Here is a 13,837-nt window from a genome sequence, read left to right on the forward strand (position 1 = left end):
ATATAAAACTATAGATATGTGTATATACAAGACTTGGTGTACATACATATTTCTCTGCTCCATTACCTGAGAGGGGACATAGAGCAATGTTACCCCAGTAACAGTAAGGACACTCAGTGCCCAGATTTTGGTTTCTAATACCATTTTCCAGTGAAAGGAGCCAAGATTCTGTGGGGAAATGGCTGATTCAAGCACAGGGGCAGGACATATATAGGATGGATTCATGATGAGGCTGGACCACCCTGTGATGCCTGAAAGGAAGTATACCCACCAAGTTATTTTTGATGAAAATAAAAACCATATTGAAGGGAGCATGTCAAAGGGACAGGGACACAGGAGCCAAGTGAAGGAGCTCCCCATGGCCAAAGCTGAAACCCTTCAAGCAACAAAATAAAGCAGTATTGTATTATAACTCAAGTCTAAAATATCTGCAGGTTCGTATTGATGTAGACAATGAATAAGTAAATAAATTGGTGAGAAATCTCCCATGCAGAATTTGAAGTAATGCTCTCTGACCTCAAGGAGGTGGAGCATCACTGCCCCTTCTAAGTGTGGGCCATGAATAGTGACTTTTTTCCAAAGAAAGGACAGTATGGAAGGGGGTGTATGGGTTGGGGAAGGGGGTGGGGGGTGTATAATTTACATTTGCGACTTTGTGGAGAAACCTGACAAACATTACTACTTAAGCCAGGCGAACAAGGTCAACATCAACAGGGACAAGCCATGTTGATAGTATGCACCCTTGCTGGTAGGATGTGATGATAATGATACTTAATGTCAGTGGTCTTCCTCCCAAAATGACATAACCCCCATCTACTCGTGAGAAAAGCATTAAACACATCTCAGCAGAAGGGCAATCTACAAAACACCTGAGCCCATGCCTCAAAGCTGTTAAGGTCCTCAAACACAAGGGAAGTCGGAGAGACTGTCCTAACAAAGGACCCTAAGGATTCATGACTACCAGATGTAATACCATATCCAGGATGGGACCATGGATCAGAAAATTTAAATGAAGTATGGACTTCGGTTAACAGTGATGTATCAATATTGGTCCATTATTGTTTCAAATATACCATACTAATGTGAATAAAAATAATGAGAGAAACTGGGTGGACTATATGAGAACTCTTCACTTTCTTCAGTTTTTCTGTAAATCTACAACTTCTAAAGAATAAAGTTTGTTTATTTTGCTGATTTCAGGAGGATGCAGTCAGCAAAATCTAGGCTGAGGGAAACTTTGTAAGACAAATGACCTGGTTGTAATTCAGGAGGTTGAGCCCAGAGATCTCAGTTGCTCCTTCAGATGAGCCGAATAAGCCACCAGGAGGACCGGATGGAGCAAAGCCTTTGTTACATTTATTACCGGGAGCAGCGAAGGCGCAGATCCGTGAGGCAGGACCACACCGCCTTGAGTCTGAGACTTGTTTTAAAGGGTCCTGGACAAAGGGGGCGTGTGTCTTGCACGTGTCTCTAACCTACATTACCTCATTGTGTTCATGCAGAGAGGGGGAAAAAAAGGTCAGGAAGCGGTCACACGGGACAAGAAGCCTTCCCAAAAGGATATGAGGAGGGAATTACAATCCATTTCCAAAGCAATCGCATGCCCTCTGGCCAGGGGCCCTTGACCTTCGTCGTGGGGCTGCAGGAGCCCAGGGCACGTCACCCCACCCTGGTTCCTTCAGGAAGTGGGTTACAAGGGGGCAAAGTGGTGGAGGCAGATCTATACAGTAAAAGAGATTGAGGGGACAATAGTATTTGAAATGATTGGACTTTATTTGGATCCTAATCTGAATAAACAAAGAAAAAGTACAACAGCGGTGGAAATGTGCAAAACTGACTGGATATTTGACATATAGGAATTATTGATTGCTTTTTAAGTGTGATAATGGTATTGTGGCCTTTTAAAAGATCATTTAAAATAAATAATAAAAAATAAAGCTTTTCCTTGCTAACTTTACATTTTGATATTATGGTTTATATACCTTTATAATTGAGTTTCACGGTTTTAAGTTTTAAGCACATAGCAGAATAAAAAAAATCTCATGATTCAACAAAGGAAAAAGATTCTTTATCTTTTAAAAATACTTGCTAAAATATTTATGAATGATATGATAAAAATAATCTGGTCAGGGGGAGTAGGCAAGAACATAAATAAAATAAGATTGCCCATGAATTGATCACCTGTGAAGCTGACTGGAGGTTCTGTAACAAGGGCTTATTATATTATTCTCTTTACTTTTATAGAGTTTGAGGGTTTCCATAATAAAATGCTAAAAATAAAGAAATCTCGTGAAGGTAAAGGTAAAGGTTATAATTTACATTTGAATAAAGCTTTGCATTTCACAAAACCCTTTTCACAGGCCCAGTGAGAGGCTGGGGCCTAGCCTCACTTTTTAGGCGGAAAGAAGACTGCGACCAAGTCTTCCATCTGCCAGGACACTTAAACTCTTTCCACTCAGTCCTCCTAAAACTCGCGAAGTCTTTCGAATGCAGAGCGGAAGTTAGAAAGCGCTGATTCTGAAGGGGTGGAGGCGCCAGCAGCAGGGGGCTGCCGGCTAGAGCCGGCTGGGTTTGCCCACACAGACTTCCTGAGCGGGCTGGGTGCTGTTATATTTTAGGCATTCACATACCCGAAGGGCCATTAGCAGCCTTAAAGGAGATGGCATTCTATAGAAGCCAGCCCTGTTCTTGGCTGTTGCAGGTGGAGTGAGAAAATTATTCTCTGCTGTGTTGCCTGGAGTTCCTTGGGTGGGTCTGCCCCCCTTTAAGGACAGAACTTTCCAGATACCTCCAGCCTCATGCCAGGACCTCTTCACCTGAATACCCTACAAGCACCTCAAATCCAACATGCCCAGGAATTAACTCAGCATTTCTCCAGCCCACCCCCACCCGCCTATGTCTCCCGTTTCCCCAGCTCTGTGCACAACCCACCACCCACCCAGTCACCATGCTGGAAACCTGGGAGTCCCCAGCAGTCCCCTCACCCCAGGCCCCTCAGTCTCGGGGCTTCTCCCAGTTCCCTCTCATGGTCTCCACTCTCAGCACCCAGACATCACCCATCCAGTGGTCAGGTCTCCATCTTTTCTCTCCTGGACTACACTGTCTAACCACCTCCCTCACCCTGTGCTCCACCCAGTTTCACGGTCCAGCTAAAAGCCATGCCTGGTTGACACTCCAGGGGCTGTCCTTCTCCACAGGACACAGCAGTGCCAACTCAACAACTCAGGTCTGCGCTTTGCCTTCTGTATTAGTGATCTATTGCCGAGATGTATTATACAGTGCTGTGACTTCACAATAAACACTTACTACTTCACAGTGTCTGTGGGTCAGAAATTAAGAAATGGTGTAGCTGGATGGTTCTGGCTGAGGGTTTCCCATGAGGATTTAGTCCAGATGTCAGCCAGGGCTGCAGTCAAATGAAGGCTTGTCCGAGGCTGGAGACCGTGCTCCCCAGGGGACTCACTGACGTGGCTGGAAGTTGGTGCCGGCTGTTGGCAAAAGCCACACAGATCTCTCCACAGGGTTGCTGAGTGTCCTCATGACAGTGAGGCCAGCAAACAAGATGGAACCCATGTCTTTTATGACCTAGTCTCAGAAATCATCTTCGGGCAGTATTCCATTGGTCACTCGGGCCACCACTATGCCACATGAGGGGGGCAACACCAGAAGTGAGGACTGTGGTGGCCATCTCGGAGGCTGGTCAGCCTTCCTGTCTTTCACTTTCTGTGCCACCAGCGCAAAAAGATTGCAAGGTCTCGGAATCCAAGAGGCTGTGACGTATGGCCTCCACCTTTGTGTTCTTCACGTTCACAAGATCTTTTCCTCCCTCGTATTTATCTAGTGAATCTTTTCCCAGCTTGAATGAGGTATAATTGAAAAACAACTATATTTTTTTAAGATATACAACATGTTCTGATATACGTACTTATTGTGAAATGATTGTAACAAGCGAATTAGCATATCTCTCACCTCATATAGTTACTGTCTTTTGTGTGAGTGGTGAGAACACTGAAGATTTACTTTCTTAGCAAATGTCAACTATACACTAGTACAGAGTATTAATAATCATCGCCATACTGTGTATTAGATCTCCTGAGGTTATTCATCCTACATAACCGTACCCTGTGACCAACATGTCCCCATTTCCTTCCCACCCCCACCCCCCACCATTCCCAACCCCTGGCGACCACCATTCTGCTCTATTTGAATGAGTTTGACATTTTTAGATTCCACATGTATATGAGATCATGCAGTATTTGTCTCTCTGTGTCTTGCTCATTTCACTTAGCATAATGTCCTCCGGGTTCATCCACGTTGTCATTTCTGGCAAGGTGGATGAATGATTTTTTCTTTTTTTAAGGCTGAATTTTTTCTTTTTTTTTAAAGGTATCGCTGGGTTAAAAGGCAGTTTCATTTTTAGTTTTCTGAGGAAATTCCATACTGTTTTCCACAGTGGCTGCACCAGTCTGCAGTTGCACCTTTTCTCTACAACCTCACCAGCACTCATTGTTTGTTGATTTGTTTATGCTGGCCATTTCGACTGGTGTGCAGAGGTATCTCACTATGGTTTTACTTTGCATCTCTCTGATGGCTAGTGATGCTCAGCATCCTTTCATACATCTCTGGGCCCTCTGGATGTCCTCCTTGGAGAAGTCAGCTCACTAAAATATATTCTTTACTGTGTGTCCACCCTGCCCCTCTTCCCGTCTCCTAGCTCTGTCTGTCTATTTTTCACACGCACACTTCTCTTTGCCTCATTTATCACTTTTGCTTCTTTCTCATCTTGGTGTCCTGGCCACATTCCCTTCCGACACGTTACTTAGCAATCCCATCATCCCGAAAGAGGACTGGGGTATGTTTTCCCCTCGAGCTACTGTTTGTCAGTTCGCTGTGATGGCTGGACTCTTGTAACAGACCTAGAACTTTTGCTCCAGCCTCAGTCCAAATACATTCAGTAATTAACTTCTACCACGCTCCTTTGTGCGTCTCACGTCTGCATCACCAAAAATAGCTGGTGGCATTTCCTCCACATAAATAGAAAGCAGAAAGGTCAACTGGCGTTTATGAAACATGTATTTTTTACAGAGCAGCAAGCTAGCAGGGTCCCTTTATTCCCTCATACCTGTGACTATTTCATAACAAGCACCTTCTGGTTCTCTAATTCCTCAGCCAATTTCTGCTCAACATCTTGCAACCGGTTGGTGATTAATACTGACACTGGTACGTGTGCTACATGCTGTTGATTCGGGTCCGACTCCTGGCGACCCTCTAAGTGAATGCTGTCCACAGGGTCCTGACCTCAGCAGCCTGTTCGGTTTCTGTAAACTCATGCCTATCACTTCTGTGGATTCAACCCATCTCATATTTTGTCTTCCTCTTCGTGCTCTTTACTATTTTTCCAAGTATTTTTATTTTTTCCAAAAAAACCCCTACCTCCTTATGATGTGCCTGAAGTAGGGCAACTTTAGTTTTGCCATTTTACCTCCAGTGATGCCTCAGGCTTAATTGGCTCTGGGACCCACCTGCTTCTTCATCTTTCTGGAGATCCAGGGTATGCCCGGGCTCTCCTCCAACGCCATATTCCAGATGAATCGAGCATGTCCCAGCAGCCGTCCTCACTGACCAATTTTCCCATCCATAAATGATCACTGGTAATAGGAGTATGATCTTAACCTTGATCTCTAAAGACTCATCTTTGCTCTTGATGATCTTTCCTAATTCTACGTAATTCAATGCATTTCCTAGTTCGATGCACAGAGATAGAGGACAAAAACAAAAAGGAAAAATTAAAAGACCTCTACCAAGAGATTATAGCAATAAAAGGGAACCCAAACCCAGACTAGAAACGCTGAACTGCCAAGAAGGAAGCACATTATCCGCCCAGGAGAAAATGAAGGGAAGGAGGCGACAGCGTACTCAGATCCACACAGGAAGGACACGAGGATGACAGACACCCTCGGAGAAGGCGGTAAGAGGAAGAACCTGGAATTCTAGAACGTGAAGTCAAAGCCGCCCTGAAAGGGTTGGGAAGACTTAAATCACCAGGGGTGGGTGGGATGCCGGCAGAACTGTTTCAGCCCCCACTGAGTGCAGCTGAGGAGGGAAACAGCCCCTGATGGTGATGTGAAAACGGTACTGTCTGGTCGTCATGTTAAATCGTGTGCAGCTGCCCTGGTAAGCCGAGTGAAAGATAAGCACGCGTTGCTTTCCTAAGACCTGGACCTGTGATCCGAAATGGTCTTTCTTCTCAGCTCTGCTTCCTTTTAAGCCTCATCTGATGACATACAGTACAAACCCCGAGAGGACCAGTTGTTTTCAATATGCACCTGTCTTCCTAGACATTGGAGGGGTCAGAACATGCCACCCAAATATGCCACACTGTTGTAGGGATTATTCAGAGCTGAAAGCAAGTAAGAAACAACAGCTGTCAGCAGAGCTCTCTGCCCTCCCCTTTCTTCGGGAAAGCTCACACTTCCCAGGAGGAACGGGCCCTCCTGGGACCAGGGAGAGGAGACCGTTCCTGTCACTGGAGACAAGCTGTCAGCGCTGAGATGGGTCTGTATAAACAAACCTGGTAAACTAACCCTTATCTTCCGTTAGTTTCCTCCATGTATTTCCCACTCACTTCCCACAGTTTAACCCCTTTAGGAGTTCAAATCCCTTTCCTTCTGACTTACCGCTTCTCCACAATTGATTGCTTTTTTGTCAAAATAGCATATAAGCTCTCAGGCTCAGCTGTTTCCTTGGGGGTTTCACTTCTTTCTAGAAAGCCCCCATGCCACGTGAAAGTATTCATATTAAATGCAATCTGTATGCTTTTCCTCCTGGTAGTCCATCCTTTGTCAGTTTAAGGTGTAAGCCCCAGGTTAATTTGTAGACCCCAAGGGGGTAGAGGAAGTCTTTCCTCCCCTAGAACGTGGTTTCAGACCCACAGTATTCTTTCCGGCACAGTATCTTAAGCATGTAGATGTCCTCAGTTGCAAACCCACATGCATCATGGGTAAGAGCATGGGTGCTGGACTCAGACAGACCTGAGTGCAACTCAGCTCAGCCTCTCGTGCCCGTGTGACTGAGCAGTTACCTAACTTGAGCATTCTCAGCCTCAAGCATCCCTGATGGTAAAATGGGGTGATTCATTCTTACTCTCTGTCTCTCTCTCCTCCATGTAAAGATCCAATATGTTCTTATAGTAGTAAGCACAGTACTGGTATATAATAGGCTCCTAATAAACCAAATATTAGCTGCTCTAAGTAATAATTATTGTTCGATGCCTGTGTTACACTCAACAAGGTACTTCTAGCTAAAGAAAAGCTAGAACAGGTGATTTTTTGTAACTCTGGATAACCTATTTATTAAACATAAGAGTCTTGAGTCTTCAATACTCCACTCATGAGTCTAAAGAATAAATCAGAAGAGAATCACTTTTTGGATTTTTTACCAGGTCTATATACATAGGCACTTCTTGCTTGTTAGCTATGGAAGGACAAAAGTGGACCAAAAACAGTCCAAAAACACCTCAGTGGCCCAACTCACCTCCCAAGCCACCCTCAGTGGCCCAACTCCAGGGGGAACCTGGAGGACACACTTGGGGGGGATGCTGTTCCCAAAGCCAGACCCGGTCCATATGCTTATCTCAGAGTGGAGACCGAGCCACACCGACTGGCCCCCGAGACACTGAGCACATTCAGACCTGCGTCTGCTACTCTCCAACTCCTTCAGATAGGAAATTAGAAGTAAAGATGGTAGCTCAGCCTACGCACTCACCTCCCATAATACAGTCTAGCTTAGGTATTGAATGGATTTTCACACAAATTCGTCCCCTTGAACTTGCTTGCTTTTGACATCTGCCTGTTTTGGTCCTGAAGTGCGGGCCCTTCTCCCACTGGGATCAGCAACTGCTCCTCCAAGCAGAGGAGCTGGTCCACTTCAAAACAGTCACTGGCACGAGGCACCACTTTCTCCAGAGACGCTCTGACCTCCGCTTCACTGGCTTCCTGCCGCCTTGCTGTCCTGAGGTAATCATAGACCTCCTCAAACACGTCCGCGCCCAGTTTCTGCACGGCTGACCTGCCGGACAAGGTAGGAGTGATAAACAAATTACCCACTGAGATCACCTGCAAGACATGCATTTTAAATCATTAGTAACACAAATCACATTGTAGCCCTGGGATTTAGAAAAAAAGGGAAAAAGTAACATGGAATATGTCTGGTTTGAACATGCAACAAGACATCTTGCGTGTCTGCTATGTGCCAGGACCCTTCTGGGCACTGGAATGCTGCATTGAGCAAGGGAGCTCCCACCTTCATGGAGCTTGTCTTCTGGGGTAGAGAATAAACAGACAAATTTAAAAATATGTACATAATAGGATGTCGGGCAGTGCCAAGTGCAACGCAGGAGGAAGCAAGGTGAGAGATGGAGACAGGTGAGGGGCAGGCAACCGCAGGAAGTGAGGCCAGCACCAGGGGTGGGGCGGTGGTGAATGGGGGCCCGGAGACTGAAACATGTCAGAGCAAAATGAGAAAGCTAGCGTGGCTGGAGTGGGAAGGTGGGGGAAAGGATGGTGGGGTATGAAATCAGAAATAATAATGAGAATAAAATGATGGGAGGAGGGAGACATTGTTATATTAACTACAGGTACTTTTCTATGCACTTAACCTTCACAACAGCTCTTGGAGGGTTTTTTTTTTTAAATCCCCTTCTTCACAGAAAAAGAAACTGTGGATTAAAGGGGTGACGTGATTTGGTTAATTCCCACGGAGACCTGTATTTGCCTGCAGTCCTTGTCCGTAAGCAGCCATACTCTGTGCGCTGCTGGAACCCGATCGCCGCACCTGGCGTGTTCACTTTGTCTCTCGTTCCCCGGTCTCTCAGCTAGGGTCACAGACTGAAGGCTTGTGGGTAAAACTTGGCCCAGGACATATTTTGTTTGGTCAGCATCACGTTTCCTTTTCTTTTGGTTTACTATTTTTTTTGCAGCATTATATGCTTCATTTTTGTTTTATAAGCAAACCTCAAGTTTCTATGGAGTATTTAAATAGGAAATACAAGTAATTTAGAAACCCCTTTAAGCCCAAATTAGAGAGGATATTTTCAGCAGGGAAAAGGATCCTGTAAGTCATCCAAGTCGTCAGGATGACTGGCAAGAAAAACAAATGTCTTCTAGCATACCATTGTTTTTTTAACACTGGAACGTAAAAGTCTCCAGGCAGAGCCTGCACTTGGCACTCCCCAGTTTTCTGCGCCCTTTGCTCCCCTCGCTCTTTCCTTATCATCCTGTACATGGCCGCTTCTCATATTCCTCACCTGCCCGACTCAAGGGCATCTGAATTTTATGAATTTCGATACACGGCTCAAAATGTATGTGTCACATTTACCTAGTCATTCCTCCACAAAACAGCTTTTTCACTGCCACACTGCGAATGCCTTTAGAAACACAGCCTTTCTGTTCAGGGGACTATTTTCTGCCATCGTTCCTAGGAGTGGGGCTAATTAGATGTTCACTCTCTGAAAACTCTTATTTGTACTTACAATTTCTGCACTTTTCTGTATCTATGTTGAGCTTGATGAAAAGATCAAAAATTATGTAAGAGTGGAATTATTAGGCCAGAGGCATAAGTATTTGTATGACTGAACCTTGAAAACAATGCTTTTTTATTCTTCATTTCAGTGGATTTGGTGAAAAGAAAGATTAGATTTTGGGGTTTTTTTTCCAGAATTTTTAAAGTATTACAACTACACAGGAATGTTGGGAATGTTCACAATAATACTGAGAGCACTAATCACAGACTCTTTCACACATTTTATAAGCTTTTTTTTACTCGGTAATACTCAACCTCGTAATCTCTAGAATACAGGATCTAGGTCAGGTATTGTGGCAGATAAAAAAAAGAAGTAATTGGTCCTGCTCTAGTTTAGAGGCTAGTAATTATAACCCAAGCTATATACATTTTAAATTTTAACTAACATTTTATAGTACTTTAGAGTTTTCAAAACGCCTTCGTGTTCATTATCTCAAGTGGTCCCTGTGAACTAGGCAATTCATTGAACATTTACCTCAGTTTTGCAGATGAGATAAGTAGGTTGACTTTTAAAAACTCACATAGCTAGTTAATGATGAAGCTTAAACTCCAAGTCAACTCAAACCCAGGAATTGGAACCTTGAGTGCTGGAGAGAGCACAGCCCAGGATCCCACATAAGGCAGCTTGAATAGGTCTCTCACCTTCCACCAGGAGATTATCAGGACTGATCACAGGATGGCTCCCATCCCTAGTCACCTCACTTACAGCTCTGGTGCCTTCCTTCTCCTCCTCCTCCTTGCCCCTTCCCCCTCCTCCTCTTGTGGGTGTTTGTTTCTCTCTCCCGGCTCACCTAATGAGGGCACCAGCTCTGTGAGGGAGGGGCCCAGTGACTAGACCAGGACCAGGCATTCAGAAGGTGCTCAGGAAATACTTATAGAACGGAGGAGTGACTCAGCCAGCCACTGAGCATCATGAGAAAAGCACCAAGTGCTATGAGAGTTTACAGCGGGGGAAAATCAGAGAATGGCCTGCGGAGGTGGAGGCTGCGGCGTCCTCTCATCTGGGCCTTGGCGGGTGGAGGGAAGCCGGGGGTAGCCAACAGAGGGGGCCCTGGGGAGCCAGTGAGTCCACTGGGCAGGTGAGTAGGATGCAGGACAAGAGGGTGAGAACCAGACGAACAAAATACTAAAGAAACCTTAAAATTTGATGGTAACATCACCCATTGGTGGTGAAGAAGCCCAACATCCCCTGAAGCCACAATAATTAAGTTTTTGAGCTTTCTCTATGTGTCAGGCTCTATTTTGGGTGTCTCCCCTCATTATCCCATTAAATTCTTATAACAACCCAATGGATAGATATTGCTACTCCTATTTTACAGATGAGGAAACTGAGATATAAGAGGGTATTAAATAACTTGCCCAAACCACAATGTTGTTGTACACCTGAAACTAACATATTATTGTATGTCAACTATAATTGAAAAAAATAAAAAATTAAATTAAAAAAAGTGAAAGACAATTTTTAAAAATCATAACTGCCATCATCTGAGGATATTTTTCAAATAAACAACCTGGAAAATGAGCCTAAAAAATAAAGTTGTCAAGACAGTAGGTTCTGCCCTGGCTGGTGTGGCTCAGTGGATTTGGGTGCCAGCCTGCAAACCAAAAGGTTGCCAGTTCGATTCCCAGTCAGGCCACATGCCTGGGTTGTGGGCAGGTTCCCTAGTTAGGGAAGTGCAAAAGGCAACTGGTCGATGTATCTCCCTCACATTGATGTTTCTCTTCCTCTCTTTTTCCCTCTCTTCCCCATCTCTAAGAATAAATAAGTAAAATCTTTAAAAAAAAGGACAGTAGATTCCAAGATTTCTTATCACAAGAAGAATTTTTTTCTTTTCTTTTTATTGTATCTATATGAACTGATGGATATTAACCAACCCTACTGTGATAATCATTTCACGATATATGTAAATCAAACCATCAAATTGTATACCTTAAACATAAACAGTGGTGCATCGCAAATATTTCCCAATAAAGCCAGGAAATGAAAAAAAAAGCTTGCTCATTGCCACATAGCTTTTATGGAGCTGGGATATGAATTCCAGGCAGTTCCCACCAGGACTCATTCTTTTCATCACGATGGATTCAGAGAGACCGAAGTTGAGTCATGGCTCAACCCTTCACTGGCTGTGTGACCTTGGGCCAATTACTTAACACCTCTGAGCCTTAAATTTTCATATTTAAGTGGAGATTACACACACAGACACACATATGCACTCACACACCTAGCAGGCACTTACTAGCCTTTGTTTTACTACCATGCACATGACCGATGCCTTCCCCAGAGGTGAATTGCACAGTTCTCCCATTTGGGTTTAACTGGAAGCGTCAAGCAATTTTTTAGTTCCACCTCTGGTTAAGAAACTACTCTAAATGTTTTTACCTCCTCTGACTGAATTTGAGAAACAAATGACACAGGAAAGCCAGTGGCACAGTGGAATTAAATAATAATGTCATTTTGTAGAAGTAATCATGAAAACCTAGTTTAGCGGAAAGCATTAGGAGAACATATAGATTATTCTTCAGGCACAGTTTTAAAAAGCCTTGCAAATGATTTTATAGAACATAAGAAATCCCTGCACGTCAAATATGTACCAGCTACTGCAGGAATAAATGGTGCCATGTATTTTCCCGTAATAGTGCTGTCTTAACGATCATTTGGCGCTAACGGGAATCAGGAATCCTTATTCAGGATGGATTCAGCATTTCTCTCCATGCCTAGTATTTCCAAGGGCTGGCTGTGAATCTGCTGGGCCAGACCAGAACGGGTCTCTCTACAGATCTGCACTCTCTCCAGGTCTCTCCAGACGCTGCACAGTGGGCGCAGGCGGACATGGGACAGCCCCAGATGAGACACGTGACCATCAGGCCCTTCCTGTTAAGGGGTGCTTATCTCCGGCTCTGTCCACGCCGGGCAGCAGCACCTGACTGCCACTGCTGGTCGGGTGCCCTGTTGAAGCCAACCAAGCTCTCCCGTGAGAGTCCTTGACTCACGCCCTGAACCCCTCCACTGTGCATAGTCAGCAAAGGCAGATAGGTAAACTCACCGATTAAAAACAAAACCCAGCTAAATTTTGTTTACAAGAGACGCACTGAAAACATAGGGCGTCGCATGATTGAGAGTGAACACTCAGGCAAAAGACGGGCCAGGAAAGTAATCAACAAAAGAAGTTTGGGGGTAGCTATATTGATATGAGACAAAATAGACTTTAAGAAAAGAAAGTGTTATTAAGACAAAGACTGCCATGAGATAATGAAAACAGTTCACTTTACCAGGGAGAAATTAAAACTTAAAATGAGCATGCGTATAATAAAGCAGAATCAAAACACACAAAGCGCCGGAGGGAGAAACTGGCAGCTACGACTCCGTAGTGTGGGGTTTCCATACTCTGTGCCCAGGTGTTGGTAGGTGGACATCTGAAAAACTAGTTGTAACTTAGAAAACCTGAATATACTTAAAAAGCTAACCTTAATAGATATAGATATATTTATGACACTCTCCCTCCCTGACGATTTGAGAACTCACATTGTTCCCAGACTCTCTTGTAACATTTACAAAAACTGACCACATACCAGATACCAGTGCAAGTCTCAACACATTTCAAATAATTGATTTTATACACCATGTAGTTATCAGACCACAAGACAATTGACAGAAATCTGTAACAAGAATATCGATTAAACATTACTGTGCTTTTAAGTTTATTTATTCGAAGTAAACGATGGGCCAATGAAGAAAATAGGCATGCTATAAACAGACTCATCTGAAGCCAGAGAAAAAGCAATAGTGTTCTCGAATCGTAATGTTGCAGTGCTAATTTATTCTGACACTTGGAAAACACGCTGGAATAATGCTGCAATGAGTATTTTAGGAATCACAAAATGGAAAATTCTGTTTAAGGGCACTCTCTTGCTGTCGTCTAAGATTTGAGAAGAGAGGGAATTAAAGAAGGGCTCTGAGTCGGCCTTTCCAGAGGGAGGGAGGGGCAAAGGCAGGGAAAGGGGCTGCCTCTTCAGGTAGGTGGGTGTCTCACACAAAAAGAACTTACAGTTTCAAATGAAGAGAACTTTTATTTCCCTTTTTTCATCTGTGTCTCCCTAGGCAGTTTGATCCTCCTGTGCAAAAGTCTTTCAAGTGTTAAGGGATCCCAGGTACCGTGTAGTACAGATGCTTCATTTGCCAGGCAGCGCTCTCTCGGCTGAGTCACAGACTGCCCAGGCCAAGGGCGAAGTCAGGCCTTGGGGAAGCCTCCCGGGGTTC

At 44.3% G+C, this 13,837-nt stretch overlaps 1 protein-coding gene across 2 annotated transcripts in view; it reads right to left on the reverse strand.

Moving 5' to 3' along the window:
• Window positions 1–7,538: 7,538 nt before the first annotated feature.
• The window catches only part of NEK11 (NIMA related kinase 11), a 216,306-nt gene continuing 210,007 nt past the window's right edge, over window positions 7,539–13,837 (reverse strand). For both annotated transcript variants that reach the window (XM_037061295.1, XM_037061294.1), the window contains one exon: window positions 7,539–8,067. In XM_037061295.1, coding sequence (XP_036917190.1) covers window positions 7,785–8,067 — 283 coding nt within the window. In that variant the 3' untranslated portion in view covers window positions 7,539–7,784. The remainder of the gene's footprint in view (window positions 8,068–13,837) is intronic.

Source organism: Sturnira hondurensis, unplaced genomic scaffold, assembly GCF_014824575.4.
Source record: "Sturnira hondurensis isolate 20B ecotype Veracruz unplaced genomic scaffold, ASM1482457v3 Scaffold0013299, whole genome shotgun sequence".
Lineage (NCBI taxonomy): Eukaryota > Metazoa > Chordata > Mammalia > Chiroptera > Phyllostomidae > Sturnira > Sturnira hondurensis.